Source organism: Ammospiza caudacuta, chromosome 19 (assembly GCF_027887145.1).
Source record: "Ammospiza caudacuta isolate bAmmCau1 chromosome 19, bAmmCau1.pri, whole genome shotgun sequence".
Lineage (NCBI taxonomy): Eukaryota > Metazoa > Chordata > Aves > Passeriformes > Passerellidae > Ammospiza > Ammospiza caudacuta.
In genome coordinates this window covers 10,465,704-10,483,538 of record NC_080611.1, presented here as the reverse complement: position 1 = coordinate 10,483,538, position 17,835 = coordinate 10,465,704, and the positions used below count along the sequence as shown (strand labels likewise).

Below are 17,835 nucleotides of genomic sequence, written 5' to 3'. Positions count from 1 at the left end.
GAACATTACAGCATTCAGCTGGTGTGACTTTCCCAGAGTGAAAAAGGGACAGGCAGGACCTGGAGGGCACACAGAGCTGAGTCCAGGGCATCCAGCAGGTTTGGAACTGGTTTCAGAGAGCAGAGGTGGCTCTGGGAGCCTCCAGACCCCAACTCACCCACACAGAGAATTCTGCACTCCTGTGTCTGTCAGCAGGCCCTGCACCAATGCTGAGCTCCAGCTCTGCAAACTGGGATGAGCTGGGCTCAGCATTTTGGGGACTGAGTGCCCACAGCCAGCCAAACTCAAGGAATCTTGTGGAAAATGAAGCATTTCAGGCCTATAAAAACTGATGAGAAATCGATGTTTTGCTGCAAATCCTCCTTCATACTGCAGCCAGTGAGCCTCTTCTCCAGGAGGCTGGCTTAGTCAAAAAGAGCTATAAAAAATAAATAAATCAACTCTGCTATATCAAGATCCATAATTCATAGAGCTTTGTCGCAGAACACACCCAAGTGCCATCAATATTTTAAATATTGAGCACAGAACTGGCTGTCAAGTGCAAGTCAGCAATTCCTGGTGCCTCCCTGCTGGGGACAAGGCTGAGCAGAACCGGGAGGAGCCTTGTGAGCACAGTTTGTTTGACTCTGTTCCGTATTTTATTTGAAACACAAGATGTGTTTGCAGCAGCAAATCACCCAAGCTCTGCCAACCAACAAAAAGAATCAGCTGGCTGCCTGGGCTGGTTAATAAACAGAAAAAAGGATTTCATCACACCAACATGAGGCTGTATATGTTTATTCATCGTCAGTACTTTTGTACACAAGGCAAATATTAATAGCTGAAAGGCAACACTTTTGGAGAGTATGTACAGAGCAATGTACAAGCAAGTGTAAGAGGTTTGAAACTATGAATTGATTTAACCATTTTATAAAAAAGAAGTGATGCTTTTTCTTCTAAGATCTCCCTTAGAAATAATTTATTGCCAATCTTAAACAAAAGCGAGGAGAGGAAAAAAAAATTTACAATAAAAAGTAGTCCCTGGAAAGTTTATAAAAAGTTAAACATATAAAATTGTAAGCCACAAACATTTATACAAAGCTAATACAAATCTTGGTTTTGTTAAAGATCTATGAGGTTGTTATAAAATATATTTTTACATAAAGGCTTCACATAAGGTAAGCTCTCACTGCTACTGAAAGCGCAGGAAAGCAGTTTTAAATAGTCTGCAATTCAACTTATCTTCAAGTACAACGCAAAGAAATTGCAAAATGGCACTGTATTGCAATGCTGTGTAATCAAAAACTACATTATGGTACCATCAGAGAGACAAGACCTGTAAAGTAAACTGGTGAACCATTTGCAGGAGACTTCCCCAGGACGTGGAACAGGAGTGAGGCTGGAAAATGAAAATGAATATTCTGCAAGAACAACCAGGGGTGTTCTGGGGCATGAGAGACTGCTCAGATCCACCAGGAACCCCCAGGATGTGAAAGAGGAGTGGAAAATGGAAATGAATATTCTGTAAGAGAACTGCCAGGGGTGTTCTGGGGCATGGGGGACAGCTCAGATCCACCAGGAACCTCCAGGATGTGGAACAGGAGCGGGGCTGGAAAATGGAAATGAACCTTCTGCAAGAAGAACAACCAGGGGTGTTCTGGAGCATGAGGGACAGCTCAGATCCACCAGGAACCCCCACCCACTCCATCATTGCTGGATAATGCTGAATTTAAAGCTACTCACAAACAAGCCCCATAAACACCTTTGAGATCAATTTGATTTTTTTTTTAAGAGCAGCTATTCTAGAGAAAGCTGAAGTTTCACACAAACTGATGGCTTATGCTCCCACATACAATATATATATAAAAAAAGAGTAGCATTGTTAAAGCCCTGATGAACAGCCACAGTTTTTAGGTATCAATGATCTCAGCTGAACACTCTGTTGCTCAAACACCAATTTCACCTTCAAGTACAGCTTGTACAGGACAGTGGTTTATCTCCATAGGGTCAGTGATCTTTAGAACACAGCTCACTCCAGCAAAGAGAACTCAAGAATTTTGGGAATCTTGATTTTCTGGGACATTTCACTTTCTATCTGCTCTCCCACCTTCACCAGGAATACATCCCAACCTTGTACCACAGACTGGTTTCCATGAGGAAGCTTCACTCCCACCAGCCAACTGCAATTCTGGTTGTTCCAGGACAAAACTCAGCCTGCTCAGAGCATCCACCTTTCAGCTTTTGTACCAGATTTATGTCCTGCAATAAAAAAATGAGATGCAGGAATAAATCTACCAGGAAATACAACAGCCCAAGGTGTGCTTCACTCAGGGAGGCCATGAAGAGCGAGCCTGAGGATGGACAAGGGTGCAGATTTGGGGTTTTGGCTGTAGGGGAACACAGGAACCATGTAAACAAACATCCAGGTGCATTCCCTCACCCTCTCAGCACTGGGAGTGGCAAACCCGAGTGACAGGACTCAGTTATTTCATTAAACAATTCATTTCTGCCTGAGATTGTTCACAGAGTGCTTTATCCACCAGGGCTACAAGTGACCCAGCACCGGGTCCCCCCCGCTCTCCTCCAGCCCTGGGGCTCACAGGGACAGGGATCTGGAACAGGGGTTCACAACAGGGATTTTTGTGGGGTTTTGGGGATTTCCCCCACTTCAGCCAAGGCCAGAAGTGCCCAGAGCCTTGGTGACCCTGGCTGCATCCTCACACTGCCATCAGCTTTGAGGATCCTCAGTAAATTAACAGCTTCCATTGACAAAAAATTCATCAATACTTCACATAAATTAGTTCAGACAAATCCCTGCTACTCACCCTGTCATCCACTACCAGCCTTCAGTCTTTTCTGCAATCATCTGCTCTGACACCCTCCAAAGCACCAACTGCAGACCTCTCCAAACCAACTGCTTTAATCAGATGTAAATATTTGTTTTGAAATGACACTTGTCCAGACACCTGTCAGCCAAGGAAAAACCAACCCAGCTCCTCCTCCTGGTGACAACCAAGGGCAGGAATTTGTTTTCTGCTTTCCAAGACTGGACCTGGAGGGCACCAGAGGTTTGTGTCTGTTCTTGGAGCATTTACAGCCCAAAGGAGAACTTCTGCTCCCATCACAGGTGTGCTGTCAGTCCTTGAAAGAGCCTCACCAGCCTTTCCTGAGGTCTCTGCTTCATTCTCCTTCCTGAATTGCTCACATATAACCAAATCAGAAATAATCCATGTCCAGTAGAGGCAAAATCTCCATTAAATATCCCCATCCAAGATGCTTTTAACCCTCCTGACATCAGTGCTGCATCCAGACTTTAGGATTATGTTTAGATTCTGCACTGTGACTTCTCCCAAGCTCTTTTCAGAAATTCTTTCCTCCCCAAACAGTGCCTGATGGCCAGAATCACAGACTAACCTATGACTATTCACTGGATGATATAAAAAAAATAGAGGTCTTTCAAAGCACCTAACTAAATCAAAATACACAATTCCCCTTCTGCTGCCAGGAGAACGAGGTACAGAGATGTTAATGCACCTTACACTCACAGTAAGTACAGGCTAAGTTCAGGAGTCAGGCAGCTTTCCTATGTCCTGGCAGGGCCACTGCTCCCAGCAGTGACACCACCATGTCACCCCTGGCTCGTGGGATGACAATAAAGAAATATTCAAGGATTGGCCACCAGCATGATCCACAGGAATTGGCCAATTCCAGGGGCAAAGTGGCAGCTGAGCTGCCCACACACCTCCAGCCTGGGGGAATCGTGGTAAGGACACTGATTTATCTATCACAATCTCACTCTCTTTTTGCAGTGTGCTGTGGGGTACATCAGGATTGCTTCATTTTCACTATTTTTCATCATCATCATTATTATTATTATAATTTCTTATTTTAATCACATGGCAATGCTACCAACTCCCCATAAGAAATGAAACAAAACTGCAAAAGGACTTTGGGTAAAACAGTCACAAGCAGCACTCTGGAAGATGCTGTGCAACATTATTTGGCTCAAGTACACTTAGGATTGCTTAGACCCAACTGGAAAGTCTCAGAAAGAACCTCATCAGCTCAAGCACATTCTGCTGGGACAAGGTTTTTAATTTTTTCAGAAGAAAACATTCATCTGCACGGTGTCAGCTACACAAGGCCTCTGCTGGGAATTGGTAAGGCCACTGAAAATGCCAGAGGAGGACAGAACACAAGGAGGCACTTAGGTGTGCAAGTCCTTCTCTCCATCAGCAAATGCTCCTGACTCAGAGAGGCACCTGGACAGGAGGCAGGGAGTTCAAATAAAGCAGTGCTAAGGTAAAGAGCTTCCAGAACAGGTGACCCACAGGGAACATCTGCTCAGGGAAGGTAAAAAACACAAGCTGGGCTTGCTCCCCCCTTCCCACACCAGCATGCCAAGAGGATTGATCAGAGTGCTCTGTGCTTTGCCATGGCTCCAGGACACCTCTGGAGTGAATCTGTGTACTGTGCCAACCAGGAATCCCTCATCACTGCACTCAGCACTTCCTGATATGTCTGAAACTCCTGATTTTCCATATTTTTGAAGCATCTCCTATTCCATCCCAATGCCATGGTTTATACTTAAGCAGGAAGTAGGCTACACCCAGGAACGGGCTGCAAAGAGATGATTCCAGCAAGGGATCTGATGGGATTTCTAACCAAAAACAGACCTGAGAAATCATAAGTCAGCTATGGTATCACAGTTTTCACAATGAAATCAGATGTGAGAAGTTTCTCTCTCTCTTCCCCCCCACCTTAAATTACTGCCACAGTCTAATAATTGCAACAATTTCATTGACGTGTCAACTTGGAATTCTGGATTTTCTAGGATAATACACATGTTGGTAAAAGGTCAAATTTACCACTTTACAGGTAACTTAGACATAGGTCTGCTATAAAATTACAACTTGAGTCAACTTGAAGCTACACTGGAAGAGATTAAGCCTGAATTTCTGCAGAAATTGGCAATAATGTGTTCAGCAGCAGCTTTCAGCCACATATCAAGAAGTCTGACAGGATCTGGATTTCTCTACTCCTGCTGTAAACTTCTAGTTAAAAAAAAAAAAAACACACAAGAGTTACTGAAACAAAGCAGTCTTTTTGCACATCACTGTAGCATCAGCTGCTTGAGGTTGTCGTGCAGGATGGTATCTTTAACGTCACGGAACACTAGCCGGATGTTCTCTGTGTTAATGGCAGTGGTGAAGTGGTGGTACAGCGGCTTCTGCTGCTGGTCCCGGCGTTTCGTGCGAAAACAATCCACCAGGAATTTCTGGACATCTGTTAAGCAGTGGGGATCCCCTTCAAACTCTGGGAAATAGTCTTTGATGCTGACTTTCTGTACTTTTTCCTCAAGCAAGTCCGTTTTGTTCAAGAAGAGGATGATGGAGACGTTGCTGAACACCCGGTTGTTGACTATCGTTTCAAAAATGTTCAGGGACTCCGTCAGGCGATTCGTCTGTCTGTCCTCCATCAGCACTTGGTCAAACTCACTGGAGGACACCAGGAACAAAATGGATGTGACACTGTCAAAGCACTCGAACCATCGCTTCCGCTCCGACCTCTGGCCGCCCACGTCGACCATCTTGAAAGGGACATTTTTGATTTCAAAGTCGTACTCGTGAATCCCCTTGGTGGGCCTTCGTGCCAGCAGGATGTCTTGCTGTGAGGGAAGGTAATCCTAGAAAAATAAGGAGAGTTTTGTGATTAGGATGTGATAATGGGTATGGGCACAGCTGAGCTGCAGTGGGGAGAGCAGCTTGTATGGGAACAGGATGAGGTTTGCAATAAAGACATGGATGTGGATTTCCATGCTAAGAAACATAGCCAATATTAAACCAGAACATGGTTTTCCATGCTTTTGGGAAAGAGCTGGAGGTCAAAGCAGGAAATACATCCAATATTAAACCAGAACATGTACCCCAAAGAACTTCAGTTTTCCCACATGACGAGGATCCATAAGCAACCTCAAAGGTGAACCAGCAATTCCTCCTGCCAGTTTCCCTCATTCGGTTTCACTTCATGCTTCCTTCATTCCCTTCCCACAATGGTGGTTGCCAATAACTTTGTGATTAGGATATGGGAATGGGAATGGGCACAGCTGAGCTGCAGTGGAGAGAGCAGCTTGCATGGAACAGGACAAGGTTTGCAATAAAGACATGGATGTGGATTTCCATGCTAGGAAACACACCCAATATTGAACCAGAACATGTACCCCAAAGAACTCAAGCTTTCCCTTTGCCACGTGACAAGGATCCATAACCAACCTCAAAGGTGAACCAGCAATTCCTCCTGCCAGTTTCCCTCATTCTGTTTCACTTCGTGCCTCCTTCATTCCCTTCCCACAATGGGTTCTAAACCAGTTTTCTCAAACCAGTAACTATGGGATGGATATCCCATGCCAGCTGTGGGTTCTCTATTCCTCCCATGACTACTTGCAGAAACAAACCAGCTGCTCCACTAAATAACTCTGAAGCAATCAATTATGTCTGAAAACTAAAACCTAAGCAACTTCCTGTGTTTGTGCCATGCATCTTTGCATCCTGCTGGATCAGCGCACACTGGTGAGCTCACTCTGCCTGGCTTTGCCCAAAATTTACTGTGCAGTGAGTAGAAGAGGGGCAGAAACTGAGAGCTGGGGACAGTTCTTTCCTGGGGGGGCACAGACAGCTGTATCCTGAAGTTCTCCAGCCCACCTCTCCCCAGAATTTAAGAGGCATTAATGAGACTAATTTTTTTTATTGTTATATTAACATCATCAATGCATGCAAATGAAGAGGAATTCTTATTAATCAGCTTTGGATAGCATGAATTCAACTCTCAGATTGGGGATTTCTTCATTCCTAGAATTACACTTTGGTCTCTGGTCCAAGTCTTTCTGTTATCTGCAAAGTGCATTTCTACCACAGCTGCCTGTGCTGGACTTTAAAACCTTGTTGTTCACTTGTTATGGAAACTCTTCCTCATATTTTTCCAGCATTTCTCACCCTTTCAGAGACCTCAATTTAGGTTTTGGAATTTCAGTCTCTTGTTAAAAAGTGAATGATCTATAATCTTCCTTTGACAGTGCCAGTTCCCACACTTGGAGCCTTTATAAAAACATGTAAGAGCAAGGTTCAGAAAGTCTGATTCAAGCAGTCAGCTGGGTGGGGGAACAGGCACACACCACCATGGCTATTCCAGTAGCTGTATCCAAAGTTTAAGGCAGCTGGGCAAGCTCAAACCACAAAAATAAAATTTAAAAATCGTGAACTGAGCGCAACATTTCAAAACTTCAAGGATCACTTTGCTTTACCCTGTAAGTTCCAAAGTGAAACCAGAGAGAGAGGGCTTTGTGTGAACTCTGGGTTCCTCTTCCCGAGCTGCCCATGACCCAGGCACTGATTTTTATCGTGGCACAAATTACAAAGCAGCTCTGAAGCACACACAGGCTCCCCACCCTGCAGCCTTTGCTGCAGCACTGCACACAGCCAAAGCCCACAGCACCGAAATCTGGAGGGAGGAGAGCTCCTAAAGCAACATCAAGCTCCCTCCAAACTGACCAGAAGAGCTGCTGTCACCCCCTTGTGTGATTAATGGACAACTTTAAAGGTGATAAGACTTTTCCCGTTGTTAAATGTATCTTGGGTCTTTTCTACTGAAATTAGAGAGAGGAGAACAACCAGCAAAGCAGTGCAGGGAGTGTATGAAATGTCACTGGGCACGGGTGAAGGGATTTTGAGCAAAGCTGACTGTCAACATGCAGGCAGGAGTGTCACAGGTTCAGCACTCATCCCAGCTTCCAAATGGGAATGGATATTCTGTTGTTTTTCAGGAAGTTTGTCTCAGCTTCTCAGAACAAAAGCAACAAGTCTTAAGAAAGCTCATGAGTGACAGAAATTAATAATTATGTAAATAAAGAAAACCAACTAATATAATAGGCAAAACCACATGCACCTTCAATATTGAAACAAGGGCACAAAGCAAACTCTCCTGGGAGTTGGCCTGTAATGTTTATTCAGTAAAGCTTTCCAGAAGAAGCTTATCCCCAGAATTCCTGACAAATGCCCTCTCGAGTACTATTACTCATTGAAAATTCCTTCCACACTTGAGAGAATCCTTTCCAGTGCTTTCTACTTGTACATTCTGCCATGGAACTGGGTATCTTTAGGGTCCCTTCAACCCAAACCACTCCATGTTTTATCCTGGATATTGGTTACTCTGATCCAACAGGCAGCACACGAGGGCTCTGTGAGTTCAGTGCTGGTATCCAGCCACCCTCTGGCTACAGGAGACCAAACACAACAACTCTCAGGAACTCTCCCAGTACTTTAATTCTCTTTCTGAAGGACATTTATGTTTTCTCCCTCATGCCCAGACCCTTGGAACACAAGCAGCTTGCCCCTGTCTCAGTGCTGATCCCATTCTCCACGTGTGAGAGCATGCATCACCAGGTGAGTATTTTCCTTGAATGGCACTGAGTGTTATTTTCCAAGTTCTTTCAATGTTTTGCCATTGCCAATAAGTGTTTTCTTCCTCTCAAGCATCCTCACACTGATACTGATTTGGAACATGTGCTTTCTTCCTGATTTTCCTATCTCCTTTCCTCAAACTCACTGCAGTCTGCTTCTCCTAAAGGAGTTCCTTTGGTTATCAGCAGCTCTTTAGGCTATCACATCACTGTTTGCCTAGCTCAAATTACGATTTAAGGCATGACTAAGATCCAATCACAAGATGGAAAGCCAAGTCTCTCTGTGAGGTATTTTGGATACACAGAGTCTGCACTGGCAGTTGAAATAGCAACACACAAGGAATCCAGGAGATCCCACGCATGTCTGCCTGTCAGATACTCTTATTCTGCTGATCTGATTAAATCTGAACATTAAGTTCTTTTCCCTCTGTGCTGTTATCAGCTCCCTTTTGGCAAGAGGCACGTGAATTGCAGATCTATGTGTTTAGAAGCAATTTAGTTGCAAGTCAGCCCAGTTGCATCAGATAAGAACAAATACTTTTATTTACAATTTGGGGAAACAATCATTAGATAATCTTGCATATAGATAAGAATAAACCAGAAGAACCTATCAAATCTTTCACTAAAAAAACTTAGCTAGTGCTTTTTTCCTCATGGATTTAACATTTTTTACAACAGCAGATCCTGATGAGTCTCTCTGATTCTCAACACCAACCTGAAGCCAGAAAAGCTGTAATTCACAGCACTGCCACAGGAACATCAGACCTGCTGTGTGTTTATGTATAAAATATTTAAAAACCCAACTGCTGACTAAGCTTCATACTTTAATCAAAGAATGGACCAAAGTTTCTCCATTAAGAACTTGGAAATGGAGCTGCAAAACTTTATCCAATATTGCTGGGGAAAATTCCAAGCCCTTTGAAACTGAAAGGCAATGGATTCAAAGACCATGAGAAATCCCACACTGGCAGAGAGCTCAGCAGCTCATTAGAGCAATGCAGTTCCCTCCTAAGTGCAAGTTTCATATCTCAAGACCAAATCCAAAATCAGAGACCAGGTGCTGGAGCTCTCAAGCCAGAGATCTGGGAAACACACTGATCACCAGAGCTTTAATTAGAACAATGATAGCTCAAAGCAGAAAAATAGTCTGGCTTAAAATTTAATCTGTTAAAAACAAAAATGAAATTAAGCATGATGTAACAGGGTTTCACTGAAGTGGTTTGGATTCCTTCATTTGTTACCATCAGCTGGGAATGCCCATAGAGAAACTGCCTCCCCAGAGAGTTCAAGCACCATATTAAAACTCCTGTTTTAAAGGCAGGTTTTCCACATGTTCATCAGTTCTAGATTGCAGATACCTTCATTATGCAAGTGCTAATTAACAGTTCTATAAAAAAGTCTTCTACAAAAATTTCAGGTTTTTCTCCAGAGAAAACAGACTTTATTCTTTACTGAGTTTATGTTAAAGTAGATATTTCTGGAAGGTACCACTGACCTGTGACTGAGTTAACTCAAGAGTTCCTAACTGGACACGTAACCCCAAACCCAGTAGTTTTTAGATGCCATTTAGTCTTGAAAAGCAACTTTAACAATCTCCTGCCTGGCCAAGCTTTTGTAACTTGATTTTTGTTCGATTTTGACAGATGGTTTATTTCCAGAAAGTCTCCTGGCCTTTGCATTGTCCTGTGTTTCTGACATGTCAGTGATGAACTGCTGAGATAATGCGACAGTCGGAGTTAACTAAAGATAAAGTCATTGCAGTAGGCACTAATTACATTTCATCTATTTAAAACCCAGAGATCACAAAGACTACTTCAAACTCAAGACTGGAAAGAAAAATAAAAAAGGACTTACTTGTTCTCCAAGTTTATCCAAGTTGTCCAAGAAATACTTTACAGATTCCCCCTAAAAACAAATCAAACAGTTATTTAAATAAGCGACATCCTTGATCCCAAGAGTTTACATTCTGAAGTCCAGATAATTTATCAGAAACCTACATTTAAGCATTGTAAGCTTTAATCACTAGTCTTTTTAAAAGCAGCTATCCTAAGAACACAACTGATGATTTATTCCTAGGGCAGTTAATATTTAAGCTTAAAAGCATAAAAGGCACATTTATAATAGTCACATTCTTTCCAAGTTTAGACTTGATAAATAAATCCAAGTGTTATCCACAGGGAGCATCAATGAAGCAGCCACACCTTCCTTATGAAAAGAAACATTCAATTCCTCTGAGGCTTAGCAGAGTGTGCACACACAGGCATTCAGGTGCAGGGATTAATCACCAGAGAAAGTTCATTTTTACTGCAGTGCCACAGGGATGAGCAGAACACAGCATGAGAAACCACAGCACACAAAGCATTTTACTGCAGTTTCCCATCACACACCAAGCTGGACCAGAACATCTTACTCTGAGTGATGAGCAGAGCTGCTGTGCATGATATCACATTTATAATCCAGGTTTATCTCCTGGGTTCAACCCATCCCTGTCCTGGCAAAGGTAAATGCAGTTTTTAATCCCTCCAGTAATGCAGAACTAAAGGTTTTTTCATGGTAAACCTGAGCCACAGTCAATCCTGCAGAGCTCCATCAGGGTGCTGGGATTAAGGAGGATTCTGCCATGGGTACTGCTGCACCTGAGTTCACTTGCAATAGGAATGTACTGATGGAATTCACTGCAGAGGAAAACACCTTTTGAAGGCCCCCAGCATCCTCACAGAAGCACAAATCTGCTTCCTTCTGGAAACTCTTCATTACCAGCTGCAACTTACTCATTTTACAGTAAGTGCAGAAAAGAAGCCACCTGTGTTTTCATTCTGCAGGTGGAAGAGCAGGAATTCTGACTGAGCTCTCTCAATGAGAAAATCAAACAGCATCTGAGGCTGGGGTGACTACACCTAATCCAGACAAGTGAATCAGGACAGGAGCTACACCCTGATAATGAGCTCCCCTCACTTCAATCTGAGCTCTGCAAGCCTATCTAGGGAGAATATAAACCTCACTATTCAACTGTGCCATCTCAGCATCTACCCTGGGCAGTGCAGGGTAAATAAAGGCCAAAAATGGTCTGGCAGACACATCAGCAAGGTACCTCTGCAAGGTTTCCAGGCACTAAAATAAGTTACATAATCCAAGTAGATGCCACACCTTTAAGTGTGCAATTTGAACATCAATGTTTAATGAGGCAGAACTGGGGCTCTGGTTGGAACATGCCTCGTGCTCAACACCACTGCAGGAGAGAGCCCCACACACCTCTGGGCCTTATTTTACCTCCTGTTTGCCTCAGCTGTCCTGATTTTCTCTGGGGTGACAAAAACACCATTTTAGCAGCACACAGCAGCAGCTGCTTGCAGTGATAGCAGTATTGTGTCTTTTCCATCATCTGTTCTAGCCTCAATCCTCTAAGGAAGGGATGCAGGGAAGAGCATTCCTATTTCACAGAAAATAAACAACCCTGATATGTGAATCCATCAAGCTTCCCAAGAAGGAGTAACAGGATCAGAATTCAGGCCTTCCAAGTGCTAAAGCCACTGTCTGTAGCTGAATACTAAGGCAAAATAAAATGTAAGGTCAGGTTTAATTTCTTTTTTAGGTGCCAATAGGAGCTGGCAAGCTTCCCTTGCCCACAGGGCTGGCTACATCCCAATCAGGCAGACTGCAGACTCACTAAGTGCAGGTATTTACTCTGGAATACCTGGGCCTCAGAGGCTGAACTGTGTGTGTGTGCATACAAACATGCATTTTAATCTCAGACAGCCTTTTATACAACTTGCAGCAATACCTGCTCCCTAAAGGAGCATTAACTCTGCAGTTAATGTGGAAGTTACTACCTCTCACTCTCCTTGAAGTCCCAGGGCTTGCAGCTACTGCAATGCACAGAGCACTTGGAGCAGACAAGCAAACCACAGCCTGGAAAGGTCACAAAACATCCCCACAGGCAGCTTTCCAAAAGAGGGGATTTCCTGAAATCACAAATGCAAAATGCACAGGCCTGCAGCGACAGCAACACTCCTGAGTCACCCATCCAACACAAAGTCACCCAGGGAGCACTGAGGTGGCAGCTCCACCTCTGGGCTGTCACCTGTCAATGGACACAGACATCGAGGTGGCCAGGCTGAAACTGAAGAGACTGAACTATTAAATCCATCAGTTCCAGCATAACACAGCTCATTAAGCTGAGACATTCCAGCTTCCCTCCTCCACACCGTGGGCTCAGCTGCTTGGGCTCTCCCCTCATAAAAATCTGTTCAGACAGCAAGAGCTGTGGACATGACTCAGCCCTGTAACCAGGGACAGAAGTTGTTCATTCACTGTTTTTTACCTGCATACCAATTAAACACCTACAACAGCTTCAAACTCATCATCTCTTCTCCCGTCCCACTGCAGCCACAAGCCAGGGCCCTGACCAGGGGTAATTTTCTGTCTGCCCTGGACATGTTGCTGTCAGCAGGCTGAGCTCTGCTAACTGCAGACACTCCTGAACAGCCAACTACCTCACTGACCAGATCTTTATCAGAATGCACTACTGGAGAACCAGAGAGTTCTGACCCATTTAAACGAGCTTCAAAGAGGCAGCATTACAAAGCAGCCAAGCTTTAATCCCTTCCCAAAGTGTGAAGTTTTTTATTTTATTCAATAATGAAGAGAAACACGTTGAAAAACTCAGCACACAACAACTGAGGAAAGCTTTAATGCCACCTATTTTTAAAAATCAGTTAGAAAAAGACCCATTCACATCCCTGCACAACAGCAGCCCCAAAGGCAGCTTCTGTGTCAGGCTGCTTTTTCTTGGTAGACAGAGAACCAGATCCCACTCAGTAAATCCATGACAGTGACCAGATTTAAATAGCTGTGTTCAACAGCTGTCACCTAAAATTTCCTTTCTGACAAACTGTAAACTCTCTGGTTTACCCAAGATGACTAGAAAAAAGAAACTGGGTTTCCCCACTGTGTGCCACTAATGCCTGTGTGGCTCACCATGTCCAGCCCTGCCACGAGGCTGCTCAGCAATCAGGCTGTGGTGTCACACCACAAAAGAGCCACACCAAGGGCAAAATCGAGACAGAAATGAGAAAACTGAAGGATCTGCCCCCATGAAAACCCCCACAGTTCTCCATTACACTCCTGATGTCCTCACACCCACGTTCTGTGAGCACATAGGACGGAAATTTAAAGATTAGCTAAAAATACAGAGATGTCCTCAGGACAGGAAGGACCTTGACCTGTTGGAAGGAGGCCAGAGGAGGCCACCAAGTTGATTACAGAGATGGAGAACCTCTCCTACAAGGAAATGCTGAGAGAATTGGGAATGTGCAGCCTGGAAAAGGGAAGGCTTTGGGGTCACCTGACTGTGGCCTTCAGTACCTGAAGGAAACATAGAGGAAAGATGGAAAAACTATTTACAAGGGTCTGGAGTGAGAGGACAAGGGGGAATGGGTTCACACTGACAGAAAGAAGGTTTAGATTGGTTTTTAGGAAGAAATTCTTTACTCTGAGGATTCTGTGGCACTGGCACAAGTCGCCCAGAGCTGTGGATGCTGCACCCCTGGGAATGTTCAAGGCCAGGCTGGACAGGGCTTGGAGCAAGCTGGGATAGTGGCAGGTGTCCCTGCACACCATTCCATGGCTCTGTGTGACAGCCTCACATCAGTCCCAAGTGAATTTTCTTTTTCAAATGCAGATGAACCCTCTGAAGTCATTTGTACAGTTGAGAGTTTGGAAATGCAAATCTCTGAAAGCTGCAGTGACACTGCAGGAACCAGCCATGCCATGGAGCCCAACTCATCCCCTGCACCTCAAGTACAGCCCAAAGATGCCAACACAAGGACAAAACCCAGCACAGGTCGGGCACACATCTCAAATGGATACTGAGGTACTGCAATAAAGCAAATTTCTTGAGCAGAATGAACAACCCACACATCAGCTCCAAAGGCCTTCTGGAGTTACAGTTTTAAACTTTACTAAATTGTATCAGGGTATTGGATTTTTAAGCAGTGCCTTTTGAAGCTTGAGAAAGATGCCCTTTTTTGTTCAGATGGAATACACATGTCTCAGCTGTGGCCCTTCAGCCTCCTCCTGATTCAGAAATGCATGTAAACCACAGGAAGTTGACTGTTAAGTAACTTTATTCATAACTGTCAACTATTCCATTTTCAGCAAGGTTTGAGTCAAACCAGCCTGTGCCTCCTGTGATCCCCCCTGAGAGAGCCAAGCCCCTTCCTCACCAATGTACAACAAAACTGAAATCTTACTCCTGTCAAGGTGACTGACACAACAGCTTCCCCTACAACTCTGCATTTAACTACTTGTTAAATGAAATATCTCCAGTTCTAGAATTCATTCTTTTTACTAAGATATTTTACAAATTCATGTTTTTTCCAAAGCAGAGGTGATATTTAGCTGCAGGCCAACACCTGCTGGTGTGGTCACCTGCAGTAAACCAGAGCAAGTATCTTTTCTAAGCAAAACACAGCACAGAGATCACTGGCTGGTTACTGCCTAAAGCAAAGTAACCACAAAAATATTTCTGGGGAGGGAAGAAAAAAAAACCTACATGAAATATACACTAGATGAACACATCTTTTAAACCCAGGAAGCACCAATTTATTTGGTTTCCATGAAAACAATGTCAGCAATCTAAATATGATTTGTTGAAACCTCAGCATAGCCAAATGGCTTTTTAGCTCTTCAAGGGGATCAGGGGCACTGCATTTTTTCCACTAGCAATTGCTTAAAAAAGAAAAAAGAGATAGAGAAAAAGCATCAAATAAAGATTTAGTCATCACAAGGTTTAAAGAAAGAAACAATTTATCAAACCATCTAGGTTTGGCTGCAAGTTCAGTGGAACATACTGAACTGACAGGGCTTATTAAGTGTCTGAAATAATAAATGTGATACTTTAGGAAAATAGGAGATATAACTTAGTAGCTCTATGTTAGAACTCTAAGAACCACCAAACATTTTCTCTTCCTGACCTTACTTGAATTTCTTGAAATAGAGAAACAAATATTTCCTATTTTATTTAATTAAAACCCCACAAAAATACTAGAAACAAGAAGACCATCAAAAAAAAGCTTTTTTACAAGCCTAGTTTAGAATAAGAACAGGTAATTGCAGTGTTTTTAGGCTGGTGTGTACATGCCTAAATACGCAAACCAAACCATCCATAACTCTGGAGAATCAGCTTGAAGGAAGATGATGGAGACATAAAGAGAGTCTGAAAATTCTGCATTTTTCAGCACCCTAGCAATGCTTACAGCACACACTTCATTATGTACAGGGTGTTTTTCTGTTAGGGGCTTAATCCAGGAAAATCCATTATCTGAGGATTTTGGCAAAGGAAAGAATCTGTAGCAACCTTTTTTCCTTGCACCCCACCCTAAGCTGATTTAAAAGAAGACTGAGTACAAATCAATAGTGCTGCCACTGAAGGTTTAGCAGATGTCTCCTGAAATGACAGTAATAAACAGAGGGATAATGAATGGAGAAACATTTCCATCCAATCAATCAATGCAGATTCCCAGAGGAAGGGAGATCACAGGGCACAACCTCCTCCCCCCAAACAGGGACATCCTCAGCATTGCACAAAGGAGGGAGATGCTCCAGATGATACATTCATGCCATGAATGCATATCCTAATTACACTAATGAGCCCAAATCCACAACTGCCTTGATTGTTAGAGCAGCTTTAACCAAGTCTCATGTCACGACATTGAGCTGCTTTGGTCTCTTGCTGGTCTCACACTCAGAGGTAAATGAAACAATCTTGGTTCCTTCACAGCTTTCAGGTTTCTGCAATTTCTCTTTGCAGTCACTCCTCCCAGTGCTTTCTGAAGAGGATTCCTCTTTTAAAGAAGGCCCAGTCAACAGACTAGGACAAAACTTCCCCAATTCTTACCTATAACCTGTTTACTCAAGGAACTAAACTTGAAAAATATACTTTCCCGGTTTTACAGCAGCAATCCAGCAACTTGATTGGTCTCTCCTAAAGTGATGGAAACAATTTATTTCTGAATTGTCACTCCACGCTCTAATACTTGATTTAACACTCACTCTTCAAGCAGTATTAGCAGCATTTTGGAAGTTTACAATAAGTATATACAATAACTAATTTTTAATAATGATGCTGAAGGTATTTGGGGGAAAAAAGCCAGGTAAGCAGTAGTATATTTACTTTCAAAATTGAAAATTGGGGTCAAAATATTTGAAAATTGGGGTCAAAATATCTGAGTGTGCACTAACACAAAACACACTTCCCTGTGAGAGGTTTCCTTTCTCTAAGTGTTAATTATGGCCAAAGCACAGCAGTCCCCATTTAAGCCCACATGAGCATTACTGTGGCCATGTGCAGAGCAGCCCAATGTTCCATGAGAAATGAATCCCAAACTCCCCAAAACCAAAGGGCAAACTGGTGGAAAATGGCACTGCTGCCTGTGGGAGCATGAATGGAGCAGCCTCACAAGGGCTGGGTCAGGATCTGCAGTACAAGCTGGGGAGTGGTGGTTCATTAACTGATCTGAGTGCAAAAAGGAAACTGGTTTTTGTGAATTTGGAGTGTCTGGGAAGGAAGGGACAAGCTGAAGTAACCAAGCAGAACCTCCCAGGCAGGGAAGCACAGCAGCAGTGTCTCTTAGAGGCTGAAGCACAGACAGTGTCTGTCAAGACCAGACATCTCACATCTCCCAGCTTCTTTCTCTCCAGTTCACAATTTGAATAGTCACTTAAACCTGATCTGCCCATTTCCAGAGATAAAACTCAACACATTGGGATTAATTCCCGTTTCTCTGCAAGAACAGAGAGTTCAGACACAGTTGCTGAGTACAAAATAATGCTGCTGCTCATCAATGCCCATCACAAATGCGTCACAGCTCAGCCCAGCTCTCAGAGCTCAGCCCCATTTCCCCTTTTCAGTGCTTGCTGTGTGCGGCTCGAGCTGGGTTTGCCTCCTCGGAGCCATCAGAACTGCGTCACGCGGGGTAGAAGTGAAACCTGCCTCGTGTTTGGCCCCACAAACTCAGTATCTGCCCTAAAAACAGGAAAGGTTCAAGTCCTGACTCACAGAAGCCATCGTTTGTAAAACCTGTTGGTGGCAGAGCAGAATTCTGTTTGCAACAGCTGGATCGCTTTGGCTGGAGGTGCTCACCTCCAAAAGCACCAGAGAGGAGTCAGCCCAAGTTTATTTCATGAGTGACATTTTTATCTTGCATAACAGCATTAACAAAGAAAGGTGAAGGGGTTTAAGAAGGGGTTTAACCCAATAATATCCCTTTAATCTATTATCCCCTATTTAGTGTAATCCAATTAATCCATAATTCTCAAAATGTGGATAACAAATGGAGGGAGACAGAGCACGCCAACCTGAGGCCTGCACTGACACCCTGGCAGCACCTGCAAGCTGGGGA

The 17,835-nt window shown here is 43.6% G+C and overlaps 1 protein-coding gene across 1 annotated transcript in view; it reads right to left on the bottom strand.

Moving 5' to 3' along the window:
- Positions 1-771: 771 nt before the first annotated feature.
- Positions 772-17,835, bottom strand: part of GNA13 (G protein subunit alpha 13) — a 29,608-nt gene continuing 12,544 nt past the window's right edge. Inside the window, exons 3-4 of the mRNA XM_058817139.1 lie at positions 10,289-10,339; positions 772-5,665 (exon numbers count right to left, since the gene is read on the bottom strand). Of these exons, the coding sequence (XP_058673122.1) occupies positions 5,093-5,665; positions 10,289-10,339 (624 nt within the window). The 3' untranslated portion in view covers positions 772-5,092. The remainder of the gene's footprint in view (positions 5,666-10,288; positions 10,340-17,835) is intronic.